Here is a 21,774-nt window from a genome sequence, read left to right as displayed (position 1 = left end):
ATACACACTGTCATTGTAAATAATAATTTGTTCTTAACTGACTTACCTTGTTAAATAAAGTTAAAAAAAAATAATAAAGATTGAAAAAACACTCAAACAGACCACTGTGAAAGGTACCAGAGCCGTTAACCAGAGTTTAACCAGAGACTTTAACCAGAGACTTTAACCAGAGACGTTAACCAGAGACTTTAACCAGAGACTTTAACCCCAGGAACGACTCCAGGAAAGACAGACATCATCACCTAGTCATCAATGATGCAATATAGTGACATCACTTAGTCATGGATGATGCAATATAGTGACATCACTTAGTCATCGATGATGCAATATAGTGACATCACTTAGTCATGGATGATGCAATATAGTGACATCACTTAGTCATCGATGATGCAATATAGTGACATCACTTAGTCATCGATGATGCAATATAGTGACATCACTTAGTCATCGATGATGCAATATAGTGACATCACTTAGTCATCGATGATGCAATATAGTGACATCACTTAGTCATCGATGATGCAATATAGTGACATCACTTAGTCATCGATGATGCAATATAGTGACATCACTTAGTCATCGTTGATGCAATATAGTGACATCACTTAGTCATCGATGATGCAATATAGTGACATCACTTAGTCATCGATGATGCAATATAGTGACATCACTTAGTCATCGATGATGCAATATAGTGGCATCACTTATGTTTAATCTCAACTTTGGTCACCACAGCAGTGTATTTTATGATTAATTCATTTAATTTTGATAGACATTTGATATGGCGATAGTTGATACATATACTAATGTTATAATGGTCATATAATTACAATATTATCTGTCCAATAAATGTGTTTTGTAAATGAGACAATGAATCTGTTTCTGAATATGTCCAGCGTCCAATAGAAGCAAAGCAAGAAGTAAAAACAGGAAGTGTACCAATCAATCTTTGTTGTGATTTGTTGAATGAACTCAACTGACATTACGAAAAAAATACAGTCCACAGCATGAGCCACATCAATTAGCATAATTTGAATAAACATTCTACATTACCATGGAAATGATTGCATTACAATACCAGGGAGCCTTCTGATTGGCTGAGAGAGAAGTCTGTGTCCAGACAAAAGCCAATGATCAAGGATGGTGGTGGTGGGGTTAGGGGGTATGACTCCTCCACAGGGGTGTGGTGGTAGGGTTAGGGGGTATGACTCCTCCCCAGGGTGGTGGTGGTGGGGTTAGGGGGTATGACTCCTCCCCAGGGTGGTGGTGGTGGTGGTGGGGTTAGGGGGTATGACTCCTCCCCAGGGTGGTGGTGGTGGTGGGGTTAGGGGGTATGACTCCTCCCCAGGGTGGTGGTGGGGTTAGGGGGTATGACTCCTCCCCAGGGTGGTGGTGGGGTTAGGGGGTATGACTCCTCCCCAGGGTGGTGGTGGTGGTGGGGTTAGGGGGTATGACTCCTCCCCAGGGTGGTAGTGGGGTTAGGGGGTATGACTCCTCCCCAGGGTGGTGGTGGTGGTGTTAGGGGGTATGACTCCTCCCCAGGGTGGTGGTGGTGGTGGGGTTAGGGGGTATGACTCCTCCCCAGGGTGGTGGTGGTGGTGGGGTTAGGGGGTATGACTCCTCCCCAGGGTGGTGGTGGTGGTGGGGTTAGGGGGTATGACTCCTCCCCAGGGTGGTGGTGGTGGTGGGGTTAGGGGGTATGACTCCTCCCCAGGGTGGTGGTGGTGGTGGGGTTAGGGGGTATGACTCCTCCCCAGGGTGGTGGTGGAGTTAGGGGGTGTGACTCCTCCCCAGGGTGGTGGTGGTGGTGTGGTTAGGGGATATGACTCCTCCCCAGGGTGGTGGTGGGGTTAGGGGGTATGACTCCTCCCCAGGGTGGTGGTGGTGGTGTTAGGGGGTATGACTCCTCCCCAGGGTGGTGGTGGTGGTGGGGTTAGGGGGTATGACTCCTCCCCAGGGTGGCGGTGGTGGGGTTAGGGGGTATGACTCCTCCCCAGGGTGGCGGTGGTGGGGTTAGGGGGTATGACTCCTCCCCAGGGTGGTGGTGGGGTTAGGGGGTATGACTCCTCCCCAGGATGGTAGGGGTGGGGTTAGGGGTTATGACTCCTCCCCAGGGTGGTGGTGGGGTTAGGGGGTATGACTCCTCCCCAGGGTGGTGGGGGTGGGGTTAGGGGGTATGTCTCCTCCCCAGGGTGGTGGTGGGGTATGACTCCTACCCAGGGTGGTGGTGTATGACTCCTCCCCAGGGTGGTGGTGGTGGTGGTGGGGTATGACTTCTCCCCAGGGTGGTGGTGGGGTATGACTCCTCCCCAGGGTGGTGGTGGTGGGGTTAGGGGTTATGACTCCTCCCCAGGGTGGTGGTGGGGGTGGGGTTAGGGGGTATGACTCCTCCCCAGGGTGGTGGGGGTGGGGTTAGGGGGTATGTCTCCTCCCCAGGGTGGTGGTGGGGTATGACTCCTACCCAGGGTGGTGGTGGGGTATGACTCCTCCCCAGGGTGGTGGTGGTGGTGGTGGGGTATGACTTCTCCCCAGGGTGGTGGTGGGGTATGACTCCTCCCCAGGGTGGTGGTGGTGGTGGGGTTAAGGGTTATGACTCCTCCCCAGGGTGGTGGTGGGGGTGGGGTTAGGGGGTATGTCTCCGCCCCAGGGGAACAGGGTTTCCAAACACACACAACCTGATATGCTTACGCTGTGTTGCCATGGACACAAGCCTTAGTCTTCTCATATGAGGGAACGTTGTGTGTCTGTGTGTGTGCGTGTGTTGATAGCAAAATATACACAGGAGAGAAAATAGAACAAAGTACAAAGTTGATATTAAATTTTATTCTTCCTTCTTTTTTTTTGTTGCATAATTATCATTATTATACTGTTCATCACAGGTGGCTGGTGGGGAGGATTGGCTCATAGTTATGGCAGGAACGGAATTAAGGGATTGGTAGCAAACACGTGGTTTCCATGTCGCTGATTCCATTCCAGCCATTATTATGCACGGTCCTCCCCCTCACCAGCCTCCTGTGCCGTCGATCATGTGTTAGTGTAGGAGTGTTTATACAGAGTGTACAAAACGTTAATAGAAACAATGTCTAGGACTGTGTCCTAAACAGCACCCTAGTCCCTTTATAGTAAACTTCTTGTGGCCAGAGTCCTAGGGGCCCTGTTCAACCGTAGGGAACTACTTATGTCCAGAGTCCTAGGGGCCCTGTTCAACCGTAGGGAACTACTTATGTCCAGAGTCCTAGGGGCCCTGTTCAACCGTAGGGAACTACTTGTATCCAGAGTCCCAGGGGCCCTGTTCAACCGTAGGGAACTACTTATGTCCAGAGTCCTAGGGGCCCTGTTCAACCGTAGGGAACTACTTATGTCCAGAGTCCTAGGGGCCCTGTTCAACCGTAGGGAACTACTTGTGTCCAGAGTCCTAGGGGCCCTGTTCAACCGTAGGGAACTACTTGTGGCCAGAGTCCTAGGGGCCCTGTTCAACCGTAGGGAACTACTTGTGGGCGGAGTCCTAGGGGCCCTGTTCAACCGTAGGGAACTATTGTGTCCAGAGTCCTAGGGGCACTGGTCAACTGTAGGGAACTACTTGTGGCCAGAGTCCTAGGGGCCCTGTTCAACCGTAGGGAACTACTTGTGGCCAGAGTCCTAGGGGCCCTGTTCAACCGTAGGGAACTACTTGTGGCCAGAGTCCTAGGGGCCCTGTTCAACCGTAGGGAACTACTTGTGGCCAGAGTCCTAGGGGCCCTGTTCAACCGTAGGGAACTACTTGTGGCCAGAGTCCTAGGGGCCCTGTTCAACCGTAGGGAACTACTTATGTCCAGAGTCCTAGGGGCCCTGTTCAACTGTAGGGAACTACTTGTGTAAAGAGTCCTAGGGACCCTGTTCAACCGTAGGGAACTACTTGTATCCAGAGTCCTAGGGGCCCTGTTCAACCGTAGGGAACTACTTGTATCTAGAATCCTAGGGGCCCTGTTCAACCGTAGGGAACTACTTGTGGCCAGAGTCCTAGGGGCCCTGTTCAACCGTAGGGAACTACTTGTGGCCAGAGTCCTAGGGGCCCTGTTCAACAGTAGGGAACTACTTGTGGCCAGAGTCCTAGGGGCCCTGTTCAACAGTAGGGAACTACTTGTGGCCAGAGTCCTAGGGGCCCTGTTCAACCGTAGGGAACTACTTGTGGCCAGAGTCCTAGGGGCCCTGTTCAACAGTAGGGAACTACTTGTGGCCAGAGTCCTAGGGGCCCTGTTCAACCGTAGGCATCAATACACGTTGTGTTGCATCAATAAAACATTTAACAAATTGAACGTCATAAAAACATGAATGGTTCAAAAATAAATCACATAGACATCTTGAGACGTGATTTAAAACATCTGTATAGATAAGACACATTGGTAGAGAAATCATTGCATTTATTGGTTTGGCACAATAGCTGTCGGATGATGATGATGATGATGATGGCGACGATGACCTCTAATGCCTAATTTCACCTTCCGCTTCGATCAAATTTTTGCTCCCTTAAAAAGTGTCCTGCGGACGCTGACATGTCAGTGGAAGTTGCAGCATTTAGTTTGAGAGGAGGACAAGGGAAGGTGTACAATAGGCTTAACCCGTGACCCCTGACCTCTATGTGAACTTCTTGATGAAGCGTAGTTTGAAGTACGCGATCAACAGGAAGATTACGGTCATGATCGCCAGGGCAACGTGATTCTGCCACAGCCCCCACGTGGTGTAGTCGATCCCCTGGTTCTTCAGAAAGTCTTCCCCCGTGCATCTGGACACAGGAGAGAAAGGTTCTTACCTCAGAAACAAAACACCTCAATTATGGATAAATTATTAAATAGGCATAGTTAGACATTATCACTTACGTCATACCAGGGGGCAAGGTGCCGTTGAGGGGAATGTCTCCACAGAACTGGAGACCTACAAACTCATTAATTTGGAGAGCTGTTAGTCCATACCGAGGGATGCTGAGGTACTGGAACCAGGCTAGCCACTCAACAATACTGGGCAGGTTCACCAGCAGGCCTGAGAAGATCTGATACGGGAGGGGAGGGAAAGAGGAGGGGAGGAGAAGGGAGCGAAGAGGAGATTTTAGGAGAGGAGGGGTGAGAAGAGGAGAGGAGGGAGGAGGGGAAGGGAGCAAAGAGGAGATTTTAGGAGGGGAGGGGAAGAGGAGGGGTGAGGAGAGGAGTGAGGAGGGGATGGGAAGATGAGGGGTAAGGAGAGGAGGGGGAGAAAGGGAAGAGGAGGGGAAGGGGAGAGAGGGAGAGGAAGAGGGGAAGGGGAGAGAAAGGGAGAGGAAGAGGGGAGAGGAAGGGGAGGGGGAGGAGAAAGGTGATGAGGGGAGAGGAGGAGGAAGAGGAGAGCAACATCATTTTTCATGTTTATAATCATCTTATATTAGTGTGTGTGTGTGTGTGTGTGTGTCTCAATTCAAAGGGGCTTCATTGGCATGGGAAAAACATGCTACCATCACAAATGATTTAGTCTCTCTCTCTCTGTCTGTCGCTCTCACCATCATGAAGACGAAGGCTATGGTCATGAAGATGTTGGCGATCGCCACAACACTCTGGTCAGCTGATATAGCCATGGTCATAGCAGTAGCTGTATAGGCTACCAGAGCTACGGTCAACATGAACAGGAAGAAGGCCTCCACTGTAGCTTTATACCCTGGAGAATATAGAAATGTCATACTAGATCAGAACAGAAATATACTAGATCAGACCATATTAATATTATACTAGATCAGAAATATACTAGATCAGAACAGAAATATACTAGATCAGAACATAGAAATATTATGCTAGATCAGAACAGAAATATACTAGATCAGACCATATTAATATTATACTAGATCAGAAATATACTATATCAGAACATAGAAATATAACACTAGATGAGAACATAAATATACTAGATCAGAACACAGTAATAGAATACCAGATCAGAACAGAAATATACTAAATCAGAACAGAGTAATAGAATACCAGATCAGAACAGAAATATACTAAATCAGAACAGAGTAATAGAATACCAGATCAGAACAGAAATATGCTAAATCAGAACAGAGTAATAGAATACCAGATCAGAAATATACTAAATCAGAACAGAGTAATAGAATACCAGATCAGAACAGAAATATGCTAAATCAGAACAGAGTAATAGAATACCAGAACAGAAATATACTAAATCAGAACAGAGTAATAGAATACCAGATCAGATTCAGTGTCTTCAGATATTTTTTGTCAGATGTTACTATGGAATACTGAAGTATAATTACAAGCATTTCATAAGTGTCAAAGGCTTTTATTGACAATTACATGAAGTTGATGCGAAGAGTCAATATTTGCAATGTTGACCCTTCTTTTTCAATATCTCTGCAATCCGCCCTGGCATGCTGTCAATTAACTTCTGGGCCACATCCTGACTGATGGCAGCCCATTCTTGCATAATCAATGCTTGGAGTTTGTCAGAATTTGTAGGTTTTTGTTTGTCCATCCACCTCTTGAGGATTGACCACAAGTTCTCAATGGGATTAAGGTCTGGGGAGTTTCCTGACCATGGACCCAAAATATTGATGTTTTGTTCCGAGCCACTTAGTTCTCACTTTTTCCTTATGGCAAGGTGCTCCATCATGCTGGAAAAGGCATTGTTCGTCACCAAACAGTTCCTGGATGGTTGGGAGAAGTTGCTCTCGGAGGATGTGTTGGTACCATTCTTTATTCATGGCTGTGTTCTTAGGCAAAATTGTGAGTGAGCCCACTCCCTTGGCTGAGAAGCAACCCCACACATGAATGGTCTCAGGATGCTTTACTGTTGGCATGACACAGAACTGATGGTAGTGCTCACCTTGTCTTCTCCGGACAAGCTTTTTTCCAGATGCCCCAAACAATCGTCAAGGGGATTCATCAGAGAAAATTACTTTACCCCAGTCCTCAGCAGACCAATCCCTGTACCCTTTGCAGAATATCAGTCTGTCCCTGATGTTTTTCCTGGAGAGAAGTGGCTTTTTTGCTGCCCTTCTTGACACCAGGCCATCCTCCAAAAGTCTTCGCCTCACTGTGCGTGCAGATGCACTCACACCTGCCTGCTGCCATTCCTGAGCAAGCTCTGTACTGGTGGTGCCCCGACCCCGCAGCTAAATCAACTTTAGGAGACGGTCCTGGCGCATGCTGGACTTTCTTGGGCGCCCTGAAGCCTTCTTCACAACAACTGAACCGCTCTCCTTGAAGTTCCTGATGATCCGATAAATGGTTGATTTAGGTGCAATCTTACTGGCAGCAATATCCCTGCCTGTGAAGCCCTTTTTGTGCAAAGCAATGATGACGCCACGTGTTTCCTTGCAGGTAACCATGGTTGACAAAGGAAGAGCAATGATTCCAAGCACCACCACTTCCACCTTACCCGACACCCTTCAAATGTTCTTATTGCCCCAACAGGTCCACAGACGATGCAATCGCCACCACATTGCCTTTCCCATCTGGATAAGAGGCATACTTTCGTAAAAATGCTGTTCATGGACAATAGTTCAGCCTTCAACACCATAGTACCCTCCAAGCTCATCATCAAACTTGAGGCCCTGGTTCTGAACCCTGCCCTGTGCAACTGGGTCCTGGACTTCCTGAATTTAATTGATGACCTACGATTACGATTATCCTACCAACGGGACAATAAGAACTGTAATATCTTATTTTTCACAGAGTCGTAGCTGAACGACGACATGGTTAATATAGAGCTGGAGGGATTTTCAATGCACCAGCAGAACAGAGAAGCTATGTCTGGTAAGACGAGGGTTCTCATCTATATTATTCGTAGCTGTCTATTTACCACCACAAACCGATGCTGGCACTAAGAGCGCTCTCAATGAGCTGTATAAGGCCATAAAGCAAACAAGAAAATGCTCACTCAGAAGCTGTGCTCCTAGTGGCCGGGGTCTTTAATGCTGGAAAATCACCAAATGTTTACAACCAGATGGAGAAAAAAAATGTAGACCACCTTTACTCCACACAGAGATGCATACAAAGCTCCCCCCACCCTCCATTTGGCAAATCTGACCATAACTCTATCCTCATGATTCCTGCTTACAAGCACAAACTTAAGCAGGAAGTACCAGTGACTCGCTCAACACGGAAGTGGTCAGATGACGCGGATGCTAAGCTACAGGACTGTTTTGCACACACTGGAATATGTTCCGGGATTCATCCAATGGCATTGAGGAGTATACCACCTCAGTCATCGGCTTCATCAATAAGTGCATCAACGATGTCGTCCCCACAGTGACCGTATGTACATATCCCAACTAGAAGCCATGGATTACAGGCAACATCCGCATCGAGCTAAAGGCTAGAGCTGCCGGTGTCAAGGAGTGGGAGACTAATCCAAACGCCTAGAAGAAATACCCTCAGACGAACCATCAAACAAGCAAAGCATCAATACAGGATTAAGATTGAATCCTACTACACCGGCTCTGACGCTCGTCTGATGTGGCAGGGCTTAAAAACTATTACAGACAACAAAGGGAAACCCAGACGCGAGCTGCCCAGTGACGCGAGCCTACCAGATGAGCTAAATGCCTTTTATGCTCGCTTCGAAGCAAGCAACACTGAAGCATGCATGAGAGCACCAGCTGTTCTGGATGACTGTGTGATAACGCTCTCGGTAGCCGATGTGAGCAAGAACTTTAAACAGGTCAACATTCACAAAGCCGTGGGGCCAGACAGATTACCAGGACGTGTACTCAAAGCATGCGCTGACCAACTGGCAAGTGTCTTCACTGACATGTTCAATACCTACACGTTTCAAGCAGACCACAATAGTCCCTGTGCCCAGGAAAGCGAAGGTAACCTGCCTAAATGATTAACGCCCCAGTAGCACTCACTTCGGTAGCCATGAAGTGCTTTGAAAGGCTGATCATGACTCACATCAACATAATCCTCACAGATAAAGATCCACTCCAATTCGGACACTGTCCCAATAGATCCACAGATGACGCAATCTCAAATCGCACTCCACACTGCCCTTTCCCACCTGGACAAAATAAACACCTGTGTGAGAATGCTGTTCATTGACTAGTGCCCACGAAGCTCATCCCTAAGCTAAGGATCCTGGGACTAAACACCTCACTCTGCACCTGGATGCTGAAGTTCCTGACAGGCCGCCCGCAGGTGGTAAGGGTAGGCAACATCATGTCTGCCACACTGATCCTCAACGCTGGGGCCACTCAGAGCTGTATGCTTAGTACCCTCCTGTACTCCCTGTTCACCTACGACTGCGTGGCCAAACACGACTCCAATACCATCACTAAGTTTGCTGACGACACAAGACTGGTAGGCCTGATCATCGACAATGAGAAGACAGCCTATAGGGAGGAGGTCAGAGAACTGGCAGTGTGGTGCCAGGACAACAACCTCTCCCTTAATGTGAGCAAGACAAAGGAGATGATCGTGGACTACAGGAAAAGGCGTGCCGAACAGGCCCCCATTAACATCGACAGGACAGTAGTGGAGCGGGTCGAGAGTTTCAAATTCCTTGGTGTCCACATCAACAACAATCTATCATGGTTCAAACACACCAAGACAGTCGTGAAGAGAGCACAACAAATTACATTGACCCCCCCCCCCATTTGTTTTGTACACTGCTGCTACTCGCTGTTTTATCTATGCATAGTCACTTCACCCCTACCTGCATGTACAAATTACCTCAACTAACCGGTACCCCCTGTGTATAAGAGAAGGTGGAGAGTTTCAAGTTCCTTGGCGTACACATCACTGACGATCTGAAATGGTCCACCCACACAGACGGTGTGGTGAAGAAGGCGCAACAGCACCACTGGAGGACAAAGAAATTAGGCTTAACACCTAAAACCCTCACAAACTTTTACACAATTGAAAGCATCCTGTATCACCGCGGCAACTGCACCACCCACCACCACAAAGCTCTCTCAAGGCCAACAGACTGCTGAACAGCTATAACGAGCGCTTCAGAGGCGGCTGCCTATAGACATCGATTAGGAATCACTGGTCACTTTAAGGAAATGAAACACTAGCCACTTTAATAATGTCTCCGTATCTCGCATTACTCATCTCATGTGTAAACTGTACTCTATACTATTCCACGATATCTTAGTCACTTTAATTGTGTGTAAATATTGCATCACCCATCTCATATGTATATACTGTATTCTATATATACTGTAGTCCAGTGCCGCTCTGACGTGTGTGTGTGTGTGTGTGTGTGTGTGTGTGTGTGTGTGTGTGTGTGTGTGTGTGTGTGTGTGTGTGTGTGTGTGTGTGTGTGTGTGTGTGTGTGTATATATATATTCTTAAACCATTCCTTACTTAGATTTATGTGTATTTTGGGCAATATGTTGTGAAACTGTTAGATATTACTGCACTGTCGGAGCTAGAAGCACAAGCATTACGCTACACCCACAATAACATCTGATAAACGTGTGTATGTGACCAATAAAATGTTATTTTATTTGATGTGAATAAATGAAAATGTGTTCTCAGTCAACTTCCCTGGTATACTAGATCAGAACATAGAAATAAAATACTAGATCTGAACATAGACACAGTCACACACACTAGTATTATATGTCTGTGTGTGTGTGTGGAGGGTCTACCCAGCGATCATGGGTTAGGGTTCACTGTGTCTACGAGGGTGGAGGGTCTACCCAGCGATCATGGGTTAGTGTTCACTGTGTCTACGAGGGTGGAGGGTCTACCCAGCGATCATGGGTTAGTGTTCACTGTGTCTACGAGGGTGGAGGGTCTACCCAGCGATCATGGGTTAGGGTTGACTGTGTCTACGACGGTGAAGGGTCTACCCACCGATCATGGGTTAGGGTTCACTGTGTCTACGACGGTGGAGGGTCTACCCAGCGATCATGGGTTAGGGTTCATTGTGTCTACCCACCGATCATGAAGTAAGCCACACAGCTGAAGACGATGGAAGGGAGTGTCCTTAAGGTGATGATGTCACTGAGAATCTTACACAGGAAGTAGACTGATACTCTGTAGTAACCACTGATGTACTCATGACTGGGGAGAGAGAGAGAGAGAGGGAGGTTAGACTGATACTCTATAGTAACCACTAATGTACTCATGACTGGAGATGGAGGGGGAGAAAGAGAGAGAGAATGAGAGAGAGGGAGGGTGTGTGCGCATGTGCGCATGTGTGCATGTCTGTATAGTATGTGTGTCAAGTATGTGTGTGTAGTATATGTGTATAATGTGTATAGTGTGTGTATAGTATGTGTGTATAATATGTGTGTACAGTATGTGTGTATATGTGTGTACAGTATGTGTGTGTATAATATGTGTGTACAGTATGTGTGTATAATATGTGTGTATAATATGTGTGTACAGTATGTGTGTGTACAGTATGTGTGTGTACAGTATGTGTGTGTACAGTATGTGTGTGTACAGTATGTGTGTGTACAGTATGTGTGTGTACAGTATGTGTGTGTACAGTATGTGTGTGTACAGTGTGCACACTACCATTCAAAAGTTTGGGGTCACTTATAAATGTCCTTGAAAGAAAAGCACACTTCTTTGTCCCCTAGTGGAAACCTGTTTAAAGGTAACAGATCTCAGTGTTCCCCTAGTGGAAACCTGCTTAAAGGTAACAGGGCTCAGTGTTCCCCAGTGGAAACCTGTTTAGAGGTAACATATCTCAGTGTTCTCCTATGGAAACCTGTTTAAAGGTAACAGAGCTCAGTGTTCTCCTATGGAAACCTGTTTAAAGGTAACAGGGCTCAGTGTTCCCCAGTGGAAACCTGTTTAAAGGTAACATATCTCAGTGTTCCCCAGTGGAAACCTGTTTAAAGGTAACAGATCTCAGTGTTCCCCTAGTGGAAACCTGTTTAAAGGTAACAGATCTCAGTGTTCCCCAGTGGAAACCTGTTTAAAGGTAACAGGGCTCAGTGTTCCCCAGTGGAAACCTGTTTAAAGGTAACAGATCTCAGTGTTCCCCAGTGGAAACCTGTTTAAAGGTAACAGATCTCAGTGTTCCCCTAGTGGAAACCTGTTTAAAGGTAACAGATCTCAGTGTTCCCCAGTGGAAACCTGTTTAAAGGTAACAGGGCTCAGTGTTCCCCAGTGGAAACCTGTTTAAAGGTAACAGATCTCAGTGTTCCCCAGTGGAAACCTGTTTAAAGGTAACAGATCTCAGTGTTCCCCTAGTGGAAACCTGCTTAAAGGTAACATATCTCAGTGTTCCCCTAGTGGAAACCTGCTTAAAGGTAACAGATCTCAGTGTTATCCTATGGAAACCTGTTTAAAGGTAACAGATCTTAGTGTTCCCCTATGGAAACCTGTTTAAAGGTAACAGATCTCAGTGTTCCCCTAGTGGAAACCTGCTTAAAGGTAACAGATCTCAGTGTTCCCCTAGTGGAAACCTGTTTAAAGGTAACAGATCTGTGTTCCCTAGTGGAAACCTGCTTAAATGTAACAGGGCTCAGTGTTCCCCTAGTGTCTGGTTACCACGTCATCTCAGACATGGATGGATGTCGAATACTGACTTGTATCATGGGTGACCTGGCTGTGTGTGTGTGTGTGTGTGTGTGTGTGTGTGTTACTCACATGAACAGTTTTCTCTCAGTGATGAAGAGCTCAGCAGAAGACAGGGAACTGAAACACTGATTGGTGGTGATGAAGAATAGAGCACCCATCCTGGTAGACAACACACACACACACACGTTCAACACACACACACACACGTTCAACACACACACACACACACACGTTCAACACACACACACACACACTTTAAAACACACGCATTAAGCACACACAGGCAGTCATGACTCATAACAGTTGTCAAATTCTACATGGCTTGAGTCACAGTAATCTCCTTTTATGCCCAACTCGTTAACGATCATCAGGTCCTTATGGCCTGGTACTCAGGGCTCTATTGTCCTTCAAAAAATATATATATATTTAAAATAAAATAATGATTGTGCCGTTATACAATACATAACCTACCGAATATTATTTGATTTCGAATATATTAATTATAGTGCATTTTTATAATGAATAAGTTGACATATGACTTTTTGCTACTGTGAGTATCCATCCCCTCCCCCCTTCATTCCTTTCTCCAGCGCGCAGAGAGAGTGGCTGTAAACACTTGAATTAAATAAAGGTTTCGTTTTGAAAATATATGTTACTATCGATGTTCCCAACCCGATTTCACTTGGTTTCGCAAATGAGGCTCTGGGTAGCTGCAGGAACAGGGGTTGGAGAGCCCATGGCATACAGCATTTTGGACGGAATATCACTTGTTGCGCAGCGAAATGACCGGAGTAGCCGACCTGACATCAGTGGGAAAAAAAATGATGTGGCCTCCATTCCTGTTCATACTGATGACGGGTCTTTGTCTTGCCTCTCTGTTCCTGCCCATGTGATAAAGGACCATTCTAAATCTAAAACTAATTTTGACGTATTAGTAAAAACAATATTAAAAATTGAGAATAGTTCGATGGGTGAAAATATGATGAGAGAATAGCGTGTGCAGACTGAGAACCTGTAACAGGAGAGCAAGCTCCGTTTTTGCGACGCTCGGATCGTCCATATCCTAAAGTCACATCATGCGTTTTGATTTCTAAAAGGCATTCTAAGGTTTGTGTCCTTCACAAAATAAAGTTGACAAATAACTCTAAATCTAGCGTATAGGATCTGTTTAAAATCATCACTTTTACGCTCAACATAGTCACTTCATATGCGCTCCGGTATGGGAAAAATATCCTTTCAAATTGTATTCTTCATACTATAAAATCCTATAATATAAAATAATGACATGGGACTTAAGCATATCTTGTCTGCTAAATGAACCTAGAGCATAGCCAGATAACATACAGTATCTAGTCTGATAAATGAACAAGCCTACAGTCTATAGCTAGATAACATACAGTATCTAGTCTGCTAAATGAACAGGCCTAGAGTCTATAGCCAGATAACATACAGTATCTAGTCTGATAAATGAACAAGCCTACAGTCTATAGCTAGATAACATACAGTATCTAGTCTTCTAAATGAACAAGCCTACAGTCTATATAGCATAGAGCATAGCCAGATAACATACAGTATCTATTCTGATAAATGAACAAGCCTACAGTCTATATAGCATAGAGCATAGAGCCAGATAACATACAGTAAGCCAACTCATATTCTGTTCTTCTGAAATACATGTTCTTCATATCATAATGTTTGTTTCTTTAGACCTGCCTAAAATAAATAATGGATTTAAAATGTAGCTTCCTGCTGGGGCCACGTATAAGAAAAAGGTCGCTATGGAAGAAAGAGTCTGCTAAATGGTATATATTACTATATTAAACACACACACACACACACACACACACACAAAAACATACACACAAACACACACAGACCTGTTCTGTAAGCCACTCTGGTCATTCTTCACTCCGAAGAATATGGCCCCAACGATGAGGGCCAGGAACACAGTCACTCCAATCTGGATGAGAGAGATTAGATAGATAGTTAGGTAGGTAGGTAGGTAGGTAGGTGGGTGGGTGGGTGGGTGAGTGGGTAGGTAGGTAGGTAGGTGGGTGGGTAGGTGGGTAGGTAGGTAGGTGGGTGGGTGAGTGGGTAGGTAGGTAGGTAGGTAGGTAGGTGGGTGGGTAGGTGGGTAGGTAGATGGGTAGGTAGGTAGGTAGGTAAGTTGATAGGTAGGTAGGTAGGTAGGTGGGTAGGTAGGTAGGTAGGTAGGTAAGTGGGTAGGTAGATGGGTAGGTAAGTGGGTAGGTAGGTAAGTAGGTGGGTAGGTAAGTAGGTAGGTAGATAAGTAGGTAAGTAGGTAGGTAGATGGGTAGGTAAGTGGGTAGGTAGGTAGGTAGGTAGGTAGGTAGGTAGGTAGGTAAGTAGGTGGGTAGGTAGGTAAGTGGGTAGGTGGGTGGGTAGGTAGGTAGGTAAGTGGGTAGGTACGTAGGTACGTAGGTAGGTAGGTAGGTAGGTAAGTAGGTAGGTAGATGGGTAGGTAAGTGGGTAGGTAGGTAGGTAGGTAGGTAGGTAGGTAAGTAGGTGGGTAGGTAGGTAAGTAGGTAGGTAGGTGGGTAGGTAGGTAGGTAGATGGGTAGGTAAGTGGGTAGGTAGGTAGGTAGGTAGGTAGGTAAGTGGGTAGGTAGGTAGGTAGGTAAGTGGGTAGGTAAGTGGGTAGGTAGGTAAGCAGGTGGGTAGGTAGGTAGGTAGGTAAGTGGGTAGGTAGGTAAGCAGGTGGGTAGGTAGGTAGGTAAGTAGGTAGGTAGGTAAGTGGGTAGGTAGGTAGGTAGGTGGGTAGGTAGGTAGGTAGGTAGGTAGATGGGTAGGTAAGTGGGTAGGTAGGTAAGCAGGTGGGTAGGTAGGTAGGTAAGTAGGTGGGTAGGTAGGTAAGTGGGTAGGTGGGTAGGTAGGTGGGTAGGTAAGTGGGTAGGTAGGTAGGTAGGTAGGTAAGTGGGTAGGTGGGTGGGTAGGCAAGTGGGTAGGTGGGTAGGTAGGTGGGTAGGTAGGTAAGTGGGTAGGTGGGTGGGTAGGTAGGTAGGTAAGTGGGTAGGTAGATAGGTGGGTAGGTAGGTAGGTGGGTGGGTAGGTAGATAGGTGGGTAGGTAGGTAGGTGGGTAGGTGGGTAGGTAGGTAAGTGGGTAGGTAGGTAAGTGGGTAGGTAAGTGGGTAGATAGATAGGTGGGTAGGTAGGTAGGTGGGTAGGTAGATAGGTGGGTAGGTAGGTAGGTGGGTAGGTAGGTAGGTGGGTAGGTAGATAGGTAGGTAGGTAAGTGGGTAGGTAGGTAAGTGGGTAGGTAGGTAGGTGGGTAGGTAAGTGGGTAGATAGATAGGTGGGTAGGTAGGTAGGTGGGTAGGTAGGTAGGTAGATAGGTGGGTAGGTAAGTGGGTAGGTAAGTCGGTAGGTAAGTCGGTAGGTAAGTCGGTAGGTGGGTGGGTAGGGAAGTGGGTAGGTAGGGAAGTGGGTAGGTAGGGAAGTGGGTAGGTAGGGAAGTGGGTAGGTAGGGAAGTGGGTAGGTGGGTGGGTAGGTAGGTAAGGAAGTGGGTAGGTAAGTGGCTAGGTAGGTAAGTGGGCAGGTCGGTGGGTAGGTAAGTGGGTAGGTAAGTGGGTAGGTAGGTAAGCGGGTAGGTAGGTGGGTGGGTGGGTAGGTAGGTGGGTGGGTGGTTAGGTAGGTGGGTGGGTGGGTAAGTGGGTATGTAGGTAAGTCCGAACCATGAAAAACAGCCCAAGACCATTATTCCTCATCCACCAAACTTTACAGTTTACACTATCTCCCCTTCCCCACACACACACCTGAGCGAAGGATGTCTGAGGGTTGAGGATGAGGTTAGTGAAGGTTCTCTTCAGGACCCATCTGAACTGAGTAGAAAAGGAGGTGTTGTACGTAATTGTCCGAGAGGGAGTCTTCACACTGGAGAACAACAACAAGAAGATGGTCCATTAACTTGCAGAGGACAGACCAGACCAGACCAGACCAGACAGACAGACAGACAGACCGTAGAGAGACTCCAAAAAACTCTCAGCATGCACTGCAAGAAAGATGGAGAGATGGATAGATATAGAGAGTTCCAGAGTTCCAAATTGAGTAGCAGCTGCTGGGAGAGAGAGAGTTCCAAAAGCATTTGATTCTGTTTGGCATACAGGACTGTTCTACAGAGTTATTGAAAGTGGTTGAGGGGGTAAAAAATATGACAAAATTAAATCAATGTATACTGGCAATGCGTGCAGCATTAAAATCGGCAAGAAAATAACAGAATTCTGTAACCAGGGGCGGGGCCTTCGTCAGGGTTGCAATCTGAGCCCTGCACTCTTCAATATTTACATCAACGAATTGGCTACTATTCTAGAAAAATCCTCAACCCCTGGTGTTAGTCTCCACAATTCAGAGGTTAAATGCCTACTCTTCGCAGATGACCTATGCCTGCTGTCACGCACAGCACCTGGCCTACAGCAGAGCCTGGACCTGCTAGAGCAGTACTGCCAGACCTGGGCCCTGGCAGTAAACCCCAAAAATACTAAAATAATGATTTTCCAGAGAAGATCTCAGGGAATAAGACCAAAGTTCTCAATTGGTACAAAATATATAGAGTACTGTACACACTACAATTACTAAGGTTTAAATATATAGCGTACTGCACACACTACAATTACTGAGGTTTAAATATATAGAGAGAGTACTGTACACACTACAATTACTGAGGTTTAAATATATAGAGTACTGTACACACTACAATTACTGAGGTTTAAATATAGAGTACAGCACACACTACAATTACTGAGGTTTAAATATATAGAGAGAGTACTGTACACACTACAATTACTGAGGTTTAAATATATAGAGAGTACAGTACACACTACAATTACTGAGGTTTAAATATATAGAGAGAGTACAGTACACACTACAATTACTGAGGTTTAAATATAGAGTACAGTACACACTACAATTACTGAGGTTTAAATATAGAGTACAGCACACACTACAATTACTGAGGTTTAAATATAGAGTACAGCACACACTACAATTACTGAGGTTTAAATATATAGAGAGAGTACAGTACACACTACAATTACTGAGGTTTAAATATATAGAGAGAGTACAGTACACACTACAATTACTGAGGTTTAAATATATAGAGTACAGTACACACTACAATTACTGAGGTTTAAATATATAGAGTACTGTACACACTACAATTACTGAGGTTTAAATATATAGAGTACAGTACACACTACAATTACTGAGGTTTAAATATATAGAGTACAGTACACACTACAATTACTGAGGTTTAAATATATAGAGTACAGTACACACTACAATTACTGAGGTTTAAATATATAGAGTACAGTACACACTACAATTACTGAGGTTTAAATATAGAGTACAGCACACACTACAATTACTGAGGTTTAAATATATAGAGTACAGTACACACTACAATTACTGAGGTTTAAATATATAGAGTACTGTACACACTACAATTACTGAGGTTGAGTTCACTAACCTGTTCTACTAACACACTGAAGCCTCAGTCCCCTCATCCAGCTGGTCCTGGGGTTGAGTTCACTAACCTGTTCTACTAACACACTGAAGCCTCAGTCCCCTCATCCAGCTGGTCCTGGGGCTATAGAGTACAGTACACACTACAATTACTGAGGTTTAAATATATAGAGTACTGTACACACTACAATTACTGAGGTTTAAATATATAGAGTACAGTACACACTACAATTACTGAGGTTTAAATATATAGAGTACTGTACACACTACAATTACTGAGGTTGAGTTCACTAACCTGTTCTACTAACACACTGAAGCCTCAGTCCCCTCATCCAGCTGGTCCTGGGGTTGAGTTCACTAACCTGTTCTACTAACACACTGAAGCCTCAGTCCCCTCATCCAGCTGGTCCTGGGGCTGAGTTCACTAACCTGTTCTACTAACACACTGAAGCCTCAGTCCCCTCATCCAGCTGGTCCTGAGGTTGAGTTCACTAACCTGTTCTACTAACACACTGAAGCCTCAGTCCCCTCATCCAGCTGGTCCTGGGGCTGAGTTCACTAACCTGTTCTACTAACACACTGAAGCCTCAGTCCCCTCATCCAGCTGGTCCTGGGGTTGAGTTCACTAACCTGTTCTACTAACACACTGAAGCCTCAGTCCCCTCATCCAGCTGGTCCTGGGGCTGAGTTCACTAACCTGTTCTACTAACACACTGAAGCCTCAGTCCCCTCATCCAGCTGGTCCTGGGGCTGAGTTCACTAACCTGTTCTACTAACACACTGAAGCCTCAGTCCCCTCATCCAGCTGGTCCTGGAGCTGAGTTCACTAACCTGTTCTACTAACACACTGAAGCCTCAGTCCCCTCATCCAGCTGGTCCTGGGGCTGAGTTCACTAACCTGTTCTACTAACACACTGAAGCCTCAGTCCCCTCATCCAGCTGGTCCTGGAGCTGAGTTCACTAACCTGTTCTACTAACACACTGAAGCCTCAGGACCAGAATATCCAATCATTCAGAATAAAACAAATTACAACACAGTCAAAACAAAACTACATTGCTTATTGGGAAACACAAACACAAAGCAAAATGCAGTGCTATCTGGCCCTAAATCGACAGTGCACCATGGCTAAATATTTGACCATGGTTACTGATCAACATCAAAACCTTGACAAAGTACAGGCTCAGTGAGCACAGTCTTGCCATTGAGAAGGGTAGACACATGAAAACCTGGCTCCCTGTAGAGGAAAGGCTGTGCAACCACTGGACAACAACAGAACCTGGTTCCCTGTAGAGGAAAGGCTGTGCAACCACTGCACAACAGTAGAACCTGGCTCCCTGTAGAGGAAAGGCTGTGTAACCACTGCACCACAGCAGAACCTGGCTCCCTGTAGAGGAAAGGCTGTGTAACCACTGCACAACAGTAGAACCTGGCTCCCTGTAGAGGAAAGGCTGTGTAACCACTGCACCACAGCAGAACCTGAGACGGAGCTGCATTTCCTGACAAAATGTCAAAAATATAAAACAGTTAGAGAGTGTCATTTCACCAAATGTAAAACCCTTAAAGGTTTCAAAGACCTCTCTGATGAGAGACCCGTCCTGTTAGGGGAGGGACAGGCTACCCGTCCTGTTGGGGGAGGGACAGGCTACCCGTCCTGTTAGGGGAGGGACAGGCTACCCGTCCTGTTGGGGGAGGGACAGACAGACAACGAGAGCGAGAGACAGACAGACAGACAGACGAGAGCGAGAGACAGACAGACAGAGCAACAGACAGACAGACAGACAGAGAGAGAGACAGAGAGAGAGACAGAGAGAGAGACAGAGAGAGAGACAGACAGACAGACAGACAGACAGAGAGTGTGTGTTGGTACCTGTACTCTCTGTTCATGGTGATGCGTTCTAACTGGGCCTTGGTCTCTCCATAGTACTGACTCCCCCGGTACTCCTGGACCAGATGGTCCTCGATGTTCTGCCTGGAACTGGTTACCCTGTCTGGGTCCGAGTCTGGGGGGGGGGGGGGAATAGAGGGGCCAGAACAGAGGTAAATGGGTAAATGGAGGGTAAACAAAGTTAGGGAGGGAGGATATGAAGGGACAAAATTGCCATTGGATGACCTGACTGATCCCGCCCACTGACTCTGCTCCTTAGCCAATCAGAACTCACCGTCTGCTTCCTTTATCCTGTCGAAGGCGATGGAGGTAGAATCTCCATTGATCACGTCCAGGAAGAAGTCAGCCGGGTTGTTGTGGGGTTCACAAGTGTATCCTGGGTAATGATGACATCATAGTTGTAATTACATTGTTTATAGATACAGAAAAGGTTTGGATACAGGAAAGGTTGAAACATTGATACACTGAATGGATCTCAAATGCATCTGTTCTTTGTAACCTCTGAAGAGAGACAATATAATGATGGATATAATAACTGTTCAGTAACTCTAGACATTTCATAACTTGGTTTGCCAGCAGAGAGCTGAGACTACACTGCCTGGTTAGCAGGAGGAGTGTGATTTAGAATCACTAGAAACATGACATTTCTAAGGATTTAGTCTCACCGATGTTAGAGAAGTAGTCTAGAGCACTCTGAGCGGGGCCGTGGTAAACCTGTTTACCGCTAACCAGCAGAGTCAGACTGTCAAACAGACGGAAGATGGAATAACGAGGCTGGTGGATGGACAGGATGATGGTACGGCCATGACTAGACATCCTGATAGAGAGAGAGGAGGAGGGTTAGTGTTACAATACCCAGACTACAATACCCAGACTGCAATACCCAGACTGCAACACTACAATACCCAGACTGCAATACCCAGACTACAATACCCAAACTGCAATACCCAGACTGCAATACCCAGACTGCAACACTACAATACCCAGACTGCAATACCCAGACTACAATACCCAAACTGCAATACCCAGACTGCAATACCCAGACTGCAATACCCAGACTGCAACACTACAATACCCAGACTGCAATACCCAAACTGCAATACCCAGACTGCAATACCCAGACTGCAATACCCAGACTGCAATACCCAGACTGCAACACTACAATACCCAGACTGCAATACCCAGACTACAATACCCAAACTGCAATACCCAGACTGCAATACCCAGACTGCAATACCCAGACTGCAACACTACAATACCCAGACTAACCCCCTCAGTATTAGAACTACAATACCCAGACTAACCTCCCAGTATTAGCACGACAATACCCAGACTACAATACACAGACTAACCCCCTCAGTATTATAACTACAATACCCAGGCTAACCCCTCAATTGAAATTGACTACAATACCCAGGTTCTACCTCTTGAGCAGTAGTAGTACAGAGTTAGCTGTGCTCGCGTCCAGGCCGGTGGTGGGTTCATCCAGAAATAGAACTACAATACCCAGACTAACCCTACAATATTAGAACTACAATACCCAGGTTCTACCTCTTGAGCAGTAGTAGTACAGAGTTAGCTGTGCTTGCGTCCAGGCCGGTGGTGGGTTCATCTAGAAAGAGAACTACAATACCCAGACTAACCCTACAATATTAGAACTACAATACCCAGGTTCTACCTCTTGAGCAGTAGTAGTACAGAGTTAGCTGTGCTTGCGTCCAGGCCGGTGGTGGGTTCATCCAGAAAGAGAACAGGAGGGTCGATGATCAGCTCCATACCGATGTTTGTCCTCTTCCTTTCCCCTCCTGATATTCCCCTGATCAACTGGGTACCAACCTGGGAGACAGAATACACACATTCATAGTCACACGCTCTCTCTGTCCTCTCCCCCACATCCCCCCC

The 21,774-nt window shown here is 46.2% G+C and overlaps 2 protein-coding genes across 5 annotated transcripts in view; one reads left to right on the top strand and one right to left on the bottom strand.

Moving 5' to 3' along the window:
- Positions 1-21,774, top strand: part of LOC139415792 (galactose-specific lectin nattectin-like) — a 1,187,935-nt gene that overhangs the window by 252,925 nt on the left and 913,236 nt on the right. The window lies entirely within an intron of this gene.
- LOC139415783 (broad substrate specificity ATP-binding cassette transporter ABCG2-like) overlaps positions 2,804-21,774 on the bottom strand; it is a 31,035-nt gene continuing 12,064 nt past the window's right edge. The window contains exons 6-17 of one of the 3 annotated variants that reach the window (XR_011635018.1): positions 21,551-21,708; positions 20,538-20,689; positions 20,147-20,248; positions 19,855-19,987; positions 16,282-16,399; positions 14,384-14,466; positions 12,576-12,665; positions 10,909-11,033; positions 5,507-5,661; positions 4,857-5,026; positions 3,626-4,762; positions 2,804-3,355 (exon numbers count right to left, since the gene is read on the bottom strand). Coding sequence is in view for 1 of the 3 variants with exons in the window: in XM_071163872.1 (XP_071019973.1) it covers positions 4,615-4,762; positions 4,857-5,026; positions 5,507-5,661; positions 10,909-11,033; positions 12,576-12,665; positions 14,384-14,466; positions 16,282-16,399; positions 19,855-19,987; positions 20,147-20,248; positions 20,538-20,689; positions 21,551-21,708 (1,434 nt within the window). In the remaining 2 variants the exon portion in view is untranslated. Of the gene's footprint in view, positions 4,763-4,856; positions 5,027-5,506; positions 5,662-10,908; positions 11,034-12,575; positions 12,666-14,383; positions 14,467-16,281; positions 16,400-19,854; positions 19,988-20,146; positions 20,249-20,537; positions 20,690-21,550; positions 21,709-21,774 lie in introns of all 3 variants that reach the window. The other 2 variants (XR_011635017.1, XM_071163872.1) reach the window with 2 other exon arrangements.

This window comes from Oncorhynchus clarkii, chromosome 9 (genome assembly GCF_045791955.1).
Source record: "Oncorhynchus clarkii lewisi isolate Uvic-CL-2024 chromosome 9, UVic_Ocla_1.0, whole genome shotgun sequence".
NCBI classification, from domain to species: Eukaryota; Metazoa; Chordata; class Actinopteri; order Salmoniformes; family Salmonidae; genus Oncorhynchus; species Oncorhynchus clarkii.
This window is presented reverse-complemented; position numbering and strand designations above follow the sequence as displayed.